The sequence below is a fragment of the Alexandromys fortis genome, unplaced genomic scaffold (assembly GCF_014885135.2).
Source record: "Alexandromys fortis isolate MF-2015 unplaced genomic scaffold, M_Fortis_MF-2015_v1.1 scaffold_19, whole genome shotgun sequence".
NCBI lineage: Eukaryota > Metazoa > Chordata > Mammalia > Rodentia > Cricetidae > Alexandromys > Alexandromys fortis.
This window is the reverse complement of record NW_026067890.1, coordinates 14,599,444-14,613,411: the sequence shown is the minus strand read 5'-3', so window position 1 is coordinate 14,613,411 and position 13,968 is coordinate 14,599,444. Positions and strand designations below refer to the sequence as shown.

General features: G+C 46.5%; 1 protein-coding gene across 1 annotated transcript in view; it reads right to left on the bottom strand.

Moving 5' to 3' along the window:
- Positions 1-13,968, bottom strand: part of Papss1 (3'-phosphoadenosine 5'-phosphosulfate synthase 1) — a 67,851-nt gene that overhangs the window by 14,020 nt on the left and 39,863 nt on the right. Inside the window, exon 10 of the mRNA XM_050145168.1 lies at positions 4,027-4,295. Coding sequence (XP_050001125.1) covers positions 4,027-4,295 — 269 coding nt within the window. The remainder of the gene's footprint in view (positions 1-4,026; positions 4,296-13,968) is intronic.

Below are 13,968 nucleotides of genomic sequence, written 5' to 3'. Positions count from 1 at the left end.
CGTCTGCATCATTACTATGGTCACTAGACTTGCTCTTGTAGGTGGTGACGAGAGTCAATCAGAGGTCGGGAGAGGTCCTGCCAGAGCCAGTCCAGGGCCAGAAGCATGAAGGCTGCTCTTCCCTTCTTCGGCCTTCTCCCTGAGAGAAGACTGCTAAGTCCAGCTGACCTGCCATAAAGTAGGTCAAAAGGCTCTCTATACATGCAGGAAAGAAATGTACCTCTCTCTAAAGAGAAGGGGGCAGAGAAGAACATAAACAATAGGCCTTTCTAAGACCCAGATTCATCACTAGCCAATCACATTCTTTCTTTCACTCACCCATCATCAGATTCAGGCATACGATACACTGCCTTCCTCGGATCTTTATTTCTAAAGGCTCTTGTGGCATGGAAGACTTGAATTCAATAAATGTGCATGCTCTCCTTCACTAATCTCTCTGTAAGGGATGTCTTAGCCATGAACCCAAGGTGGAAAAAAGGGTGAATACACCACCAGCTGCTCAGCTGTGCCTGCTAAAGTGAGACGCCTGCCCTCAGGTATCTTCACTGTTCTTCCTGTGTCTGTCTGTCTGTCTGCGCTGTATGTGCATCCAATGGGAAGGTGAAGCCCATGCACATATGGCAGCCAGAGAAGGATGCTGAATGTCCTGCTCTAACGCCCTCTGCCCTACTCCTCCGTGACAAGGTCTCTTCCTGAATCTAGAGCCAGGCACCTGGCACCCTACAGCAATCCTCCTGTCTCCACCCTCCACCAGGCCTAGGTCATCAGTGTGTGTATAGCCATCCCACACCCTTTTTAAAATAGGTACTGGAATCCAAACTCGCATCTTCAAGACATCTCTCCAGCTCCAGCTTTCACTGCTGAATCTTCCTTCAGAAGCACAACTGACAAAACTTCAAACATAAAATCTTCCCAATCTTACACTGGGCGGAGGGCAGGAGGCTTGCAAACCCAGTTCTCTGGGAGGAATGGCAGGGATACCTGGAGTTCAGGGCCAGCCTGGGATACCTGAGTCTCTGCCCCCCAAGCCCCTTTCTAACTCAAGAAAGAATTTTCTGTTTATTATGACAGGCTATTTCATCACAAATCCTCCCGTTCTCATTTAAAAAAAAAAAAAAAAACAAACACATTTCTTGTTACCTTACTGAGTAAAATTTCACAGCAACCCCACTTTCAAAAGACAGGGCATAAGAATCACAAAGGGAACAAGACAGGTCCCAAATAAGGAGGCTCATTTTCCAAGCTGGAATTTAATAAGGTCACTGTTTATAAACCTATTCCTGCCTGTCACGGTATGGTTTCTACGGCTGTGATAAGCACCAGGCATCTTGGGAAGGGAAGGGTTTACAGCTTACATAAACTATAGCCCATTATCCAGGGAAGTCAGGGCAAGAACTCTAGGCAGGAATCTGGAGACAGGAGCTGATGCAGAGGTCATGGAGGGTATCAGCTTACCGAAGCTTGCTCATCCTGTTTTTTTGTAACACACAGGACCACCATCACATGGTGAGCTAGACCCTCCCACATCCATCATAAATCAAGAAAATGCTCCATAGGTTTGCTACAGGCCAATCTTGTAGCGGCATTTTCTTAAGCAAGTATGACTCTTCCCAAATGACGACAGCTTGTGTCAAGTTGACTAAAGACTAGCCAGCATACTGCCCAAATATCATTTGGGTCCTTCTCACACTGACAACATTCTAGAGAAACTCAGGTCAAAGGACTTGCTTAAAGTGATGAGGTTAGTGTTATCTGGTCCAGAAACAAAGTATTCTAAGGAGAACTCTGAGTGCTTGTGGAAGAAAGCACTCAGAAAACAAGACAAGGGTTGTGGGATCTCAGTTTCTCCAAACCAGGGGAACGCTCTTGGAATACGTTTTCGTGCTCCTCCCAGGTGTAGCGGATAACAGTGAATTTACTTCCGATTGCTCATTACTGCTTGCTGTTATTTTTCAATTAAATGTTTGACTATCCTTTCATGCCGCTATGGAAAAACATGTTTTTGCCATGTGTGGCTCGTCCTTGTGACTGTACACAGCTTGAACTCGTGAGAACTTAACTCAGGTGGCCTTTCTTAACCCTCAGCGTATAAACTGTCTGGGGCAGTCCGCCTCAGGTATCGGCTCCATTCTCCCAGGCCCTACAGCCTCCAGAGCCGTGGTGAGTACCAACTAGAGGAACTGCTGAACAAAATGTGAAATGCAGGAACTAGATGGAGGTCAGGGAAGAATACGGTGAACACCAAGGCCATCGCCGGCCGATCCTAACCAACACCTTACACCCACAGAAAGGCGAGCAGCAGAGCTGTTAACTCACACAGTGTGGCAGTGTACTAGTGAACAGGGTCCAAACGAAGAGGCGAGCACATTTTTATCTTTTAGCCTGCGGTTCTGTTTGTCTGCTTTTCTTGCATAAAGAGGTAACAGAGAATTCAGCCCCATTAACGAAACTCCAATAAAGATTCATAAGCTCCATCCTAAATAGTCAAATGCTTGGATTCTCTTTTAAAATGTTGGAAAGAGTTTGTTTCACTAAATTACTTGGATCTTTTTAAAAATGAGTGTGACTCTCAGATAAATCTAAGTGCATCCATCTTCCTCTACGGGAAGGATGTAACGGTGCGGAAATAATGTGCATTCCAGTTTTATCTTGAAAACACAAGAAGCTGGCTAGGAATTTCCCACTCACCACTTCTGAGGTCACTCAGCTGATTTATTAACTCATTCAGCAAATATATTTTGAAAGCCTACTCTACTCTGCCCTGAAACTGAAACCTAATTTCTAACATCTTTACGCACGAATGTAAAAAGATCTAACATTCCATTTGACCACAGGCAGAATTCCAAAACCCTGCCCTCCTATCAGGAAGCAATTTTACTTCCTCATTCAATCACGTTCTAGTGCTTCACGAAAGAACCGTGAAGACTGTCTCCATAAAGGTCAGAAGTTAAGATCCGATATGGCTCTTTCAGAAGACTCAAAGACCTAAGTCTGGTTTCCAGAACCCATGTTGAGTGGCTGACTACTGCCTGTAACCCCACCTCCCAGGGGATCCAATGCCACTGGCCTCCTCCACAGATGCCTGAACTCATGTGCACGCACACAACCTTACAGACACACGCAGATACAACACAGCTAAAAATATAATCTTTTTAGGAAATGACTGTCTTGCTGGACACTTTCCTAAAATAATGAATTCATTTCACACTCAGATGGACACATGTACAAGAATGCCATTGGGACCAGGGACAAAACAATCATTTGGTTCTGCAAAGTTATCCTAAAGGTACACGTACTGGAACTCCTGGGAGGTGGTGAGACCTCTAAGAGACGGGACTGAAGGGAGGGAGGTCATAGGGTCCTGTCCTTGACAGAAAGTGGGACTCCCAGCCCCTTCCTCTTTCTTTCACTGTCAGACCACAGGGCAAACACTCTGTTCTGCCATTAACTCCCACCCTGATGTGTCATCTTTATTACAAGCCCAAAAGCAGCAAGACCAACCAGTTACGTACTGAAGCGCTCAAATCATGAGCCAAATAAACCTTGTTTCTTCATAAGCTGATTAGCTACCTCAGGTGTTTGCTACAGTGAAAACAGCTGGCTGACACACTGGAGCTTCTTCAGCTCTTGAAACATTTAGAAAAAGCAAAGGTCACACTGCTCTCTCCTCTGCTCTGGGACTCCACTGAAAGAACAAAATCAGCATTGTTCTAGCCGTGTCTGGACCTTGGCTGGTGGATACAAAACAACGTGTGCCCCGCTCCACTGTTCTCGCTGCCGTGTCTTCCCCGCAGCTGGGATCAAGAACCACAAAGACCCAAAGAAACCTCTCCCAACCTTCCCAACTACTGGATGCTCACAGGAGGCAGCATTAGAGGACATTCGCAACAGCAGAGGAGTACTCTGCTCAATGTTTGGAACACACCTAGTCATCAAAGAAAGGTCAGTATGTCGACTGGTGATGCTACAGTGTTCCCAAGAGCGAATCTGGCACGGCACTGACACCCTAAAATAAAAGCATCCTACCTCGGTTGGCCCCGCATACATCATAGGAGATGGAAAGATCGCCACCACCGTGGTCTCAGGATTCAAGATGCCCTCCTCCAGCACGGCAGCATGCTGCTTCATACGCCACATCAAAGGGACATCGTCATCCTTCGTCCAGCCACCAAGGGGATGGAGGAGCAGGACGGGGCGCCGGTAGCCCCTCTCTAGAAGCTGCTTGTGGGTGTCCTGCATTAACAAAGCATGCCCGTTGTGCACTGGGTTGCGCAACTGAAACGCAAAGACAGCATCTGAAAAGAGAATTTCCAGGGTTAGGAGTTTCCAGCATCGCCCTGCATGGGACAAGCCATTCTTTCCTGACGAGGGCTACAAGTAACAAACATGCAAGGTCAGAATCAGAAATGGGTAAAGCCACGGACTGCTGACGGCTTATCCCAGGACAGTCAACATCTGTATCATCCGTGCTACTCCGTGTACTGCAGTGCTACGCCTGTAGTATGGCGACTGCACTGTAGGACAGTTAGCGAGTCTCGGGCAAGGGCCTGGAGATTTAATCACACAAAGAGACACGGGTCACCCTTGAAACACGAATGCCACCTTTATTGTGTTCAGGGACAGCTTATATAGTGCTCTGGCCACGCCCCAGCTCTCGGGATCTTTCAGCTGCAGGCCCACCAGAAATCACTCCCCTGCCATCAAGGTCTCGTGCTCAGAGCAGCTGCAGGCTGCTCAGAGCAGAGGAAAACAGGTTGTTTACAGGAAATTCAGTGTCTGGTGCTCTGCAGTCCCCAACAGACATCTACGGCTACTATTCAGTATTACCAGCCCTCATTCACCTGAGGACGTGTGACACGGGAGACACAGACATAAAGTGTGCAGGGGGAATGAGAGCAACTGCCAGGCTCTCTTTCCGGTCCTCACAGTCAGCTGTTTACAACAAATACAAGTTCGTGGTCAGTGTGCTAATGGCACTCCTCACTCAAACCCTCCAAAGACCCTAAGACTTGAGCTGGGCTTTATTAACAAGAGACAGGAAGGATGTGAAAAGAGCTACAGCTGCATTTTTCATTTCTACCCAAATTCATGCAGATTACTCTGAGAACAAAGCCACTGTGCTGTCATCTGAGGTCTGGGCTTAGGACTGCAATGCAGCAACGGTATCTCTGATGAGGACCTGGGCTAGTACTCAGATGGTGATAGCTACAAGCTTAACTGAACTGTGTAGCCATCGTGTGCTACAATCCTGGATTCATTCCTCCATGCTTGTCCCAGGAGACCTGTCAGAAACCACGGTTCCAAGACAAGGCTGTCCATTCCCTATATCTATTCAATATAGTTCTTGAGGTCCTAGCTAGAGCAATAAGACACCAAAAGGAGATCAAGGGGATACAAATTGGAAAGGAAGAAGTCAAAGTCTCACTATTTGCTGATGATATAATAGTTTACATAAGTGACCCCAAAAATTCTACCAAGGAGCTTCTACAACTCATAAACACTTTCAGTAATGTAGCAGGATACAAGATTAACTCAAAAAAAGTCAGTAGCCCTCTTGTACACAGATGATAAAAGGGCTGGGGAAGAAATCAGAAGAACAATACCCTTCACAATAGCCACAGATAGCATAAAATATCTCAGAGTAACTCTAACCAAACAAGTGAAAGACTTGTATGACAAGAACTTTAAATCTTTGAGCAAAGAAATTGAAGAAGACACCAGAAAGTGGAAAGATCTCCCATGCTCTTGGGTAGGTAGAATTAACATAGTAAAAATGGCAATCTTACCTAAAGCAATCTACAGATTCAAGGCAATGCCCAGCAAAATTCTTCACAGACCTCGAAAGAACAGTACTCAACTTCATATGAAAAAGCCAAAAAAAAAAACAAAAAAAAAACAAAAAAAAACCCAACAGGATAGCCAAAACAATCCTGTACAGTAAAAGAACTTCTGCAGGCATCACAATCCCTGACTTCAAACTCTACTACAGAGCTACAGTACTGAAAACAGTCTGGTATTGGCATAAGAACAGACAGGTGGACCAAAAGAACTGAATAGAAGACCCAGATATTAATCAACACCTTCGAGCACCTGATTTTTGACAAATAAGCAAAAACTGTCAAATGGAAAAAAGAAAGCATATTTAACAAATGGTGCTGGCATAACTGGATATCAACATGTAAAAGAATGAAATAGAACCATGTCTATCACCATGCACAAAACTCAAATCCAAATGGATCAAAGACCTCAACATAAAGTCTGACACTGAACCTCATAGAAGAGAAAGTGGGAAGTACACTTGAGCACATTGGGAGACCACTTCCTAAATATAACCCCAGTAGCACAGATACTGGGAGAAACAATTAATAAATGAGACTTCCTGAAATGGAAAAGCTTCTGTAAAGCAAAGGACATGGTCAATAAGACAAAACCAGCAGCCTACAGAATGGGAAAAGATCTTCAGTAACCCCACATCAGACAGAGGTCTGTTCTCCAATATACAAATAACTCAAGAAATTGGTCATCAAAAGAACAAATAATTCAATAAAAAAATGGAGTACAGACCTAAACAGAGAACTCTCAACAGAAAAATCTAAAATGGCTGAAAGACACTTAAGGAAATGTTCAACATCCTTAGTCATCAGAGAAATGCAAATCAAAACAACTCTGAGATTCCATCTTACACCTGTAAGAATGGCCAAGAACAAAAACACTGATGACAACTTATGCTGGAGAGGTTGTGGGGAAAGGGGAACACTCCTACATTGCTGGTGGGAGTACAAGCTGGTACAGCCCCTTTGGATATCAATATGGCAATTTCTCAGAAAATTAGGAAACAACCTTCCTCAAGACCACTTTTTGGTATATATCCAAAGGATGCTCAAACGTGCCACATGTGCTCAGCTATGTTCATAGAAGGTTTGTTTGTCATAGCCAGAACCTGGAAACAACTTAAATGCCCCTCGACCAAAGAATGGAAAAGGAAAATGCGGTACACTTACACAATAGAGTACTACACAGCAGAAAAAAATAACGACATCTTGAAATTTGCAGGCAAATAGATGTAGCTAGAAAACATCATATTGAGTGAGGTAACCCAGACCCAGAAAGACAATTCTCATATGCACTCACTCATAAGTGGTTTTTAAACATAAAGCAAAGAAAAACAGCCTACAAATCACAATCCCAGAGAACCTAGATAACAATGAGGACCCTAAGAGAGACATGCATAGATCTAATCTACATGGGAAGTAGAAAAAGACAAGATGTCCTGAGTAAATTGGGAGCATGGCGACCTTGGGGGAGGGTTGAAGGGGAGGGGAGATGCAGGGAGGGGAGCAGAGAAAAATGTAGAGCTTAATAAATAAATAAAAGAAAGAAAGAAAGAAAGAAAGAAAGAAAGAAAGAAAGAAAGAAAGAAAGACCACGGTTCCTTGGGTTATAGAGTAATTTCATGGAACAGAAGAACTGCCCTGGCACAGGAGCTGTTTTCACAGTTCTCTGAGCACCTGTCACACCATCTACCACCTGCCACGTTGTCTGCCACCTGCCACGTTGTCTGCCACCTGCCACGTTGTCTGCCACCTGCCACGTCACTCACTGCCACATCGCCCCACTACCTGCCACGTTGCTCCACCACCTGCCCCGTTGTCCACAACTTGCCACATCACCCCACCACCTGCCACATCACCTGCCATGATGACTTGACTCAGAAACTCTAATTTGTTTACTTTTATTCATTTTTACTCTTACTAAAAATAATAAATGATTCGCCTTCATTATTTTTAAGTATGTGCATTGTGTATGTCTGTGCAGGGGATATGCACATGAATGCAGATGCCCTCAGAAGCCAGAGGTGCTGGATCTCCTTAGAGCTGAAGTTAAGGCAGTTGTGAACTATTCTCTGAACACCCGACCTGGGTGCTGGGAACCAAACGCAAGTCACTTTGAAGAGCAGTATAACTCTCTTTGGAGCCACCTCTCCAATCCCACCTTTCACAGTGGACATCATCTTCAATCTATTTTCAATTCTGACCCCTCTATCGCCATGACAGAAGTGTAGAAAACCGTTACAAATGACTAGGATGTGGGTGTTTGGTTTTGTCATATCCCTTAATACTCAATGTTTGAAATACTATCGTTATCTCTTCCTGTTTCTAATGACGATACTAGAAGTTTGGACACTAAACGTTTGATAGTCTTACGCTGGTATTTCTCAGGGTGAAGCAGTGGTACCAGGGCTATTATGCTCTGGAAGCCTTCACTGTTAAAGCGATATGCATGTAAGTATTTAGATGAAATGGCATGAGAACTGAGCTCTGATTCAGAATGTGACAAAAGCATTCAGAGAGGTGAAGTGGCAGAGATGAGAGGAGAACGACCCGACAGGCAGTGCTGAAGCTGAGTCAGAAGCACAGGGACTCAGTGCACTGTGATCTCTGCATATGATTTAAAGTCCCTGTAACAACATGCTTTAAAAGAGAAGACACGTGTGGGGGATCTGAAGCAGAGCTGCTTTTAGATCCAGTTCCACAACCCTCACTTCTGCAAAGTTTACCAGGAGACTCCTGGTCGTATATGAAAGCAAATTTGACCGCTAAGAAGCCTTGAAGGCATTCGGGACTTTGCAAGCCACGGGGCTCTGTTGCAACCACTCGACCCAAATGCCACAGTGCAGATGTGTCTGGGGACAGCACCTGGACCCTTAGCCTGGCTATCTCTGGCTATCTACTAGTACATGTGACTGCCAGATTTAGCGTGCCAGCTAGTTCGCAGAATAAGTCAGGACAGGAGGAAGTAAAGTAAAATTCCAGCTAGGAGGAAACGTGTGGCGGCATTCCTGCTCTCCACAGGGATGTGAACATAAAATTATCTATTCTGTCAAAGATGGAGAGCACACAGCTGGATGTAAACCCTGGTACAGGACAATCACGTTATATTCTGAATGCTTCTTGGAAAGGATGCTGGTACCAAGCAAGGGCTAGGAATGGAACGTGAAGTAGCCTGTGACATTCAGTAGAGAACTGGCCCAGTGAGACTTTACAAGTTTGACACAGGAGAGGACAGGAAGGAAGGGGGTTCAGACACTAGAGATAAAACTGCTGGACTCATCTCCATATAAAACAGAACTCTGCCAACGGTTCCATTTTATCTCCTTTCTTAATCAATGTGTCCCCCAGGGCCAGTTCACCTGATAGACCGTATATACCCTGCACACCGTGATGAGGTCACAAGTGCCAAGGGTACTAAGCTGGGCTCTGTAGCACTGACTTGCAAATTGGTTATTTCAGCAAAACTTGGTCCCAAGCTCAGATCACCTCTCCACCTGCCTCTTAGTGCCCCAACATCACCCAAGAGTCAACTCCTGCTGCCTTGCGCCCATCTCCCGTCCTGCCCCCTAGCTTTGGAGAACCGGTACCTAATTCAGCGTCCAGAACTCTCCAGCTCGCCTTCTCCCACGCATGTGCTCAGACACCAGCATCTGTCCACACGGGTCTGCACTGACCGTTCTCCCTCTGCAGTCTGACTGCCAGCGGACAGGGACAGGGAGGGTGCAAACAGAGGAAAGCTCCAGTTCAGACAAGCATTGAACAGTGGGGTAACAGTGGGGCTCCCGTGCCTCGGGAGTCTGCAGTTTATTCAGAGAAGGAAAGAGCAAGCGTGTGGTTAAAGACACCCAGTTCTTTCGAGTCCTGCAGGGAAGGATTAGAACTGCTTGGAAAGACGGGCACTGACAGTGTGGAGCGGATGTGATGAAGGAGCAGAACATGGCCTCTTTCTTCACCTCCATGTGGGACTACTGGGCTGCATTCACCCAACCAACTGGTTTCTTCCTGCTCTGCCACCCAGTGAGCATGAGCATCTTGCCAAATGCCAATGGTGCTCTGCTTTCTGTCTCTGTGTGAACGTCTACCACTGCCTTCGCAGGCCAAACGTCGCACAGGGCCCTGGGCTTCTAAACTCACCAGCCTCTTACCTAAGCCCTCTTTAAAATAGAAGGCAGGAGCCACTGCAGAGAACTTGAGGGGAGAATGTCCGTACATAGACTATCTTAGTATCACTGTCTTCAGGGTTCATGCTTGGTTATTTTACACAACCATAATCAAACAAATATAAAATGTCAGGCTCCGCTGGGCCTAACCCTGTTTCTCGCTGCACCTGGAGCAGCAGGGCTCACTGCCAGGCTGTATGCTGCTCTACTGCCATGCTCACTCAGGAACTGCCCACCCTCCGCCATCAGCGGTACTCCATTACTATGTGGTATCTCAGCCATATCTCCACAGCCCGATTCCCAGCTCATCACTATAGACATCGCTAAGTCATCTCAGTACTCACTTTACATTCTGTCTTCCCACCGTGGGCATCACTGTCTCAACCCCAGCCCCCACTCAGTCCATCCCTCCCCTCCTTCCCAACCTGCCATGGAAACCTGTCTGTGTAAAGGACGGCCCAGTGTGGCAAGCTCTCCTTCCCTGCGCTCTGGACGCCCCCACCAGGCCAAGAGGCAACATGGTAAGAAGCAAGAGAAACTGGAGCCCTTTCCTTTCACAAGTGAAGGGGGAAGAGGAGAGCAGAGAAGGCCCTTTTCGAACTGTGTTTCACTGCTAAGAAAGTAAAGGACAGTGTCAGCATTTCCTGATGGTGAACACAGCAGCAGCTCCTGGGTGTGTATAACCCAGCACAGGTCACGTGATAACCCATCGATTGGCACGGGCAGCGGGAACTGGCAGGACCTACTGCAAAGAGCTAGAAGGACCAAGCTCTGCTCCAGCTGAGTGACCAAGACAATGGCAGTCAGTGAGGGAGGGAGGGGAAGAGGAGGGAGGAGAAGGGAGGGAAGAAGGGGAGAGACTGATTGGGTGAAGGAATGAATGACTGAGTGAATGAACGAGGCAATGAGCATTCTTCCTCAGAGTTCTCGGGCCCATGCTTCACTCCCAGCCCCAAGTGGGACCCACAGATACAACTTCTGCTTTTTCTTCTCAGTAAGTGTCCACACACCACCGGAAAAAGGCTACTAACTGCCACTTTAACCACCCCAAACTCAAAGAACGGGCATTGCTTGTTTTCCCTAAACCAACATAGCAGCCCAACGAGACAGCATGGACAAGAGTCCGCAGCTGACAGATCATGCAGGGAGTCGGGGCTCTTCAAGAGGGTCTATGTGAAGGGCCAGGAAGGACCGTCCCTCTGCCATCAGGACTGTCATCAGGAGGGATCAATAAAGCAGTGACAGGGCACCGGGGTAAGCACACATATATCGGTTAGAACTAGGGAGGGATCGATAAAACAGTGATGGGGCGCCTGGGTTAATGCACATATATGGGCCACCAATTTTCACAAGCTGGTACTCTCACACCCTGAAGCACAGCAACAAGAAGCTGCCAGTCTCAAGCTGTTGGGTAGGCAGCTCTTTCGCTGACTGGTCTCTGTGCGCTTACTCTCCACACCTGTCTCTGCTGTCTGGCCAGGATACACAGGGTTCTCCAGGACTTACTGGGGGAGAGGTACCAAGCTCCTGGGTCAAGGACAGAAGGCTCCAGCTGGCAACCAGAGGATTAGGAAGAAACATCTGGAGGAGCCTTGCCAACCTGTAATGCCTCCACACCACACCCACAGCAGCCCTCACCGGGCCTCCGCACAAGGCTATCTCACAGCCAAGCCCACCATGCCCACAGCAACTCCTCACAGAACTATGACCTGTGCGCCTCCTCACAGAGCCCCCCACACAGCATCTCACTGTATCACCCTACAGCACCATCTCTCAGCACTGTCTCCTACGCAAATCCCTGCTGGGCACAAGGCTCATACCTGGAATCTCAGTGCACAGGAGGCTGAGGCAGAAGAATACCATCCCAAAGCCAGCCAAGCTATAGAGGGAGAGGGAGAGGGAGAGGGAGAGGGAGGGAGAGAGAGAGGGAGGGAGGGAGGGAGGGAGGCAGGCAGGCAGGCAGGCAGGCAGGCAAGGCATCAAGTAGGGACTTGATGTTGCCAGTTCAATCTCCCAGCACTTGTGGGGTTCCCATAGCTACACCCATCTCTTCTTGCATGTTCATTTCATTAACTTTAGACTCTATCCAAGGGTGCTTCTGCTTGCAGGCAGAATCTGCCAGAAAGGGATTTTCTTCATCTGGTTTCTTCATCTCTAGCTCATGGCTGTTAGCATAAGCAAACACACTAACTTCACTCCCTCACCAACCTCCTCTATTGCCCTCAACTTTGCCTGAGATGTCCTTCTAACATTTCTATGCATCTTTAAAGCAGCCTGTAATTCAACAGCTCAACAAAAGCCCTCGTGGATAGACCCGAACTGTGCAGCACCACGCCGGCCTGAAGGACGCATGTGAACTTAACAGACTCATAGGCTGCCCAGTGAAATCCCTCCTTCTCTCTAGGCTGCCCAGTCAGTCAATCATCTGGATTCCAAGAACCCACTGTTAGTAAACAGCTCGCCTCCTGATTAGCAATTCAGGCAACAGGGAAACCTCAATCCTCCCAGCTACAGAAGGGACCCCAACACTGAACTCTCCCATCCATGTTCACAGGACAACACTCTACACAGGTCACAGACACACTCAAGATGAGCTGGAGAGGAGCAAACAGAGGCATGGCCATGAAAACGGGGACTATTCCTGCAGGCAGGCCGGTTGTCACTGGCTTCCTAATGAGTAAACAAGAGCTGCCTGCCGAGTAAACTCCCTTGGTCTGTTGCTTATTTGCCTTGGTCTAAAATGGAAAAGGAAACAAAGTAACACCACAAATCTTCCTCGTTTGATGTAAGGCTAATAACTGGCTCTCGGCTACTTTAAACAAAGTCGCAATCACTCATTATGCAACAAGTTCCCTAAATGACTTAAAATGTTTGGCTCAGGAAGAGCACAGAACAGATGGAGTAGTAAAGTCTCTAATTATGAACAATAATCCCATGATAAGATGTCTCAACAGAGCCAAATAATTGACTAACATCGATTCAAGATATGAATTCACATTTTTTGGCAAAAACAAATTAAGAGGTCTCAAAAAGTTCTAAATGTGTTTCTGTTCACCACCAGAATCAGGAGGAAGGGAGGGAGGGGGGAAGGGAGGAAATGAAATGCCCTACCTATTATTACTGATTATGAATAAAAGGCCCGACTAGAAATGTCTTAAATAATTTAAATATGTAGTATCTCTTTAATATGAAGTCTGGAGATAAATGACAAAGTCAACACAGAACACATATTTGGGATTCTCATGAACACAGAATGGCTGCAAGAACTCCAAAGACTCCATCCTCACTGACAGCACCCGGATGGGAAAAAAAGGCAGGCAAATGGTTTCTTTCTTTTTCTTTCTTGGTGATAATAGTTTCTTGTCAAAAAGGACTTTTTTTTTTTTTTTCTGGAAGCTGTCTCTCTCCTTTAAAGGGCAATGGCGAGAAGCAGCCTTCATGGCTCCGTGAATCTCATATTATCTAAGGGAATCGCAAGCCACTGCTGCCCAACCCCGATCATTACTCACGTGTCAGATGAGTCCCCGTGTGTCTGAAAGCAGAAAGTGAAGCTGCAGTCGGCCTGCCATTGTATGTAACACTCAGAAGTCACCGGATGTTAAACCAAGGTAATGGGGATTCTTGTCAACTGACGATATCTAGAATTAACTAAGACTCCACTCTCCACTGACTGAACAACTACTGGATTCCTGGACCTTCCACTGGTAGACAGTCATTGTCAAACTAGCTGGACCACAGCCCATAAACCATTCTAATAAATCCCCTTTAGATGATAGATAGATAGATAGATAGATAGATAGATAGATAGACAGACAGACAGACAGACAGACAGACAGATTGGTTCATTCTATAAGTTCCATTTCTCTAGAGAACCCTGACTAATACACCAAGTATCTGCTCCAAATTCACAGAGAAGTTCAGAGACACAAGGAGGTCCTATCCTGCAACTGAAGGAGCCAAGCAGGAAATGCGAATGA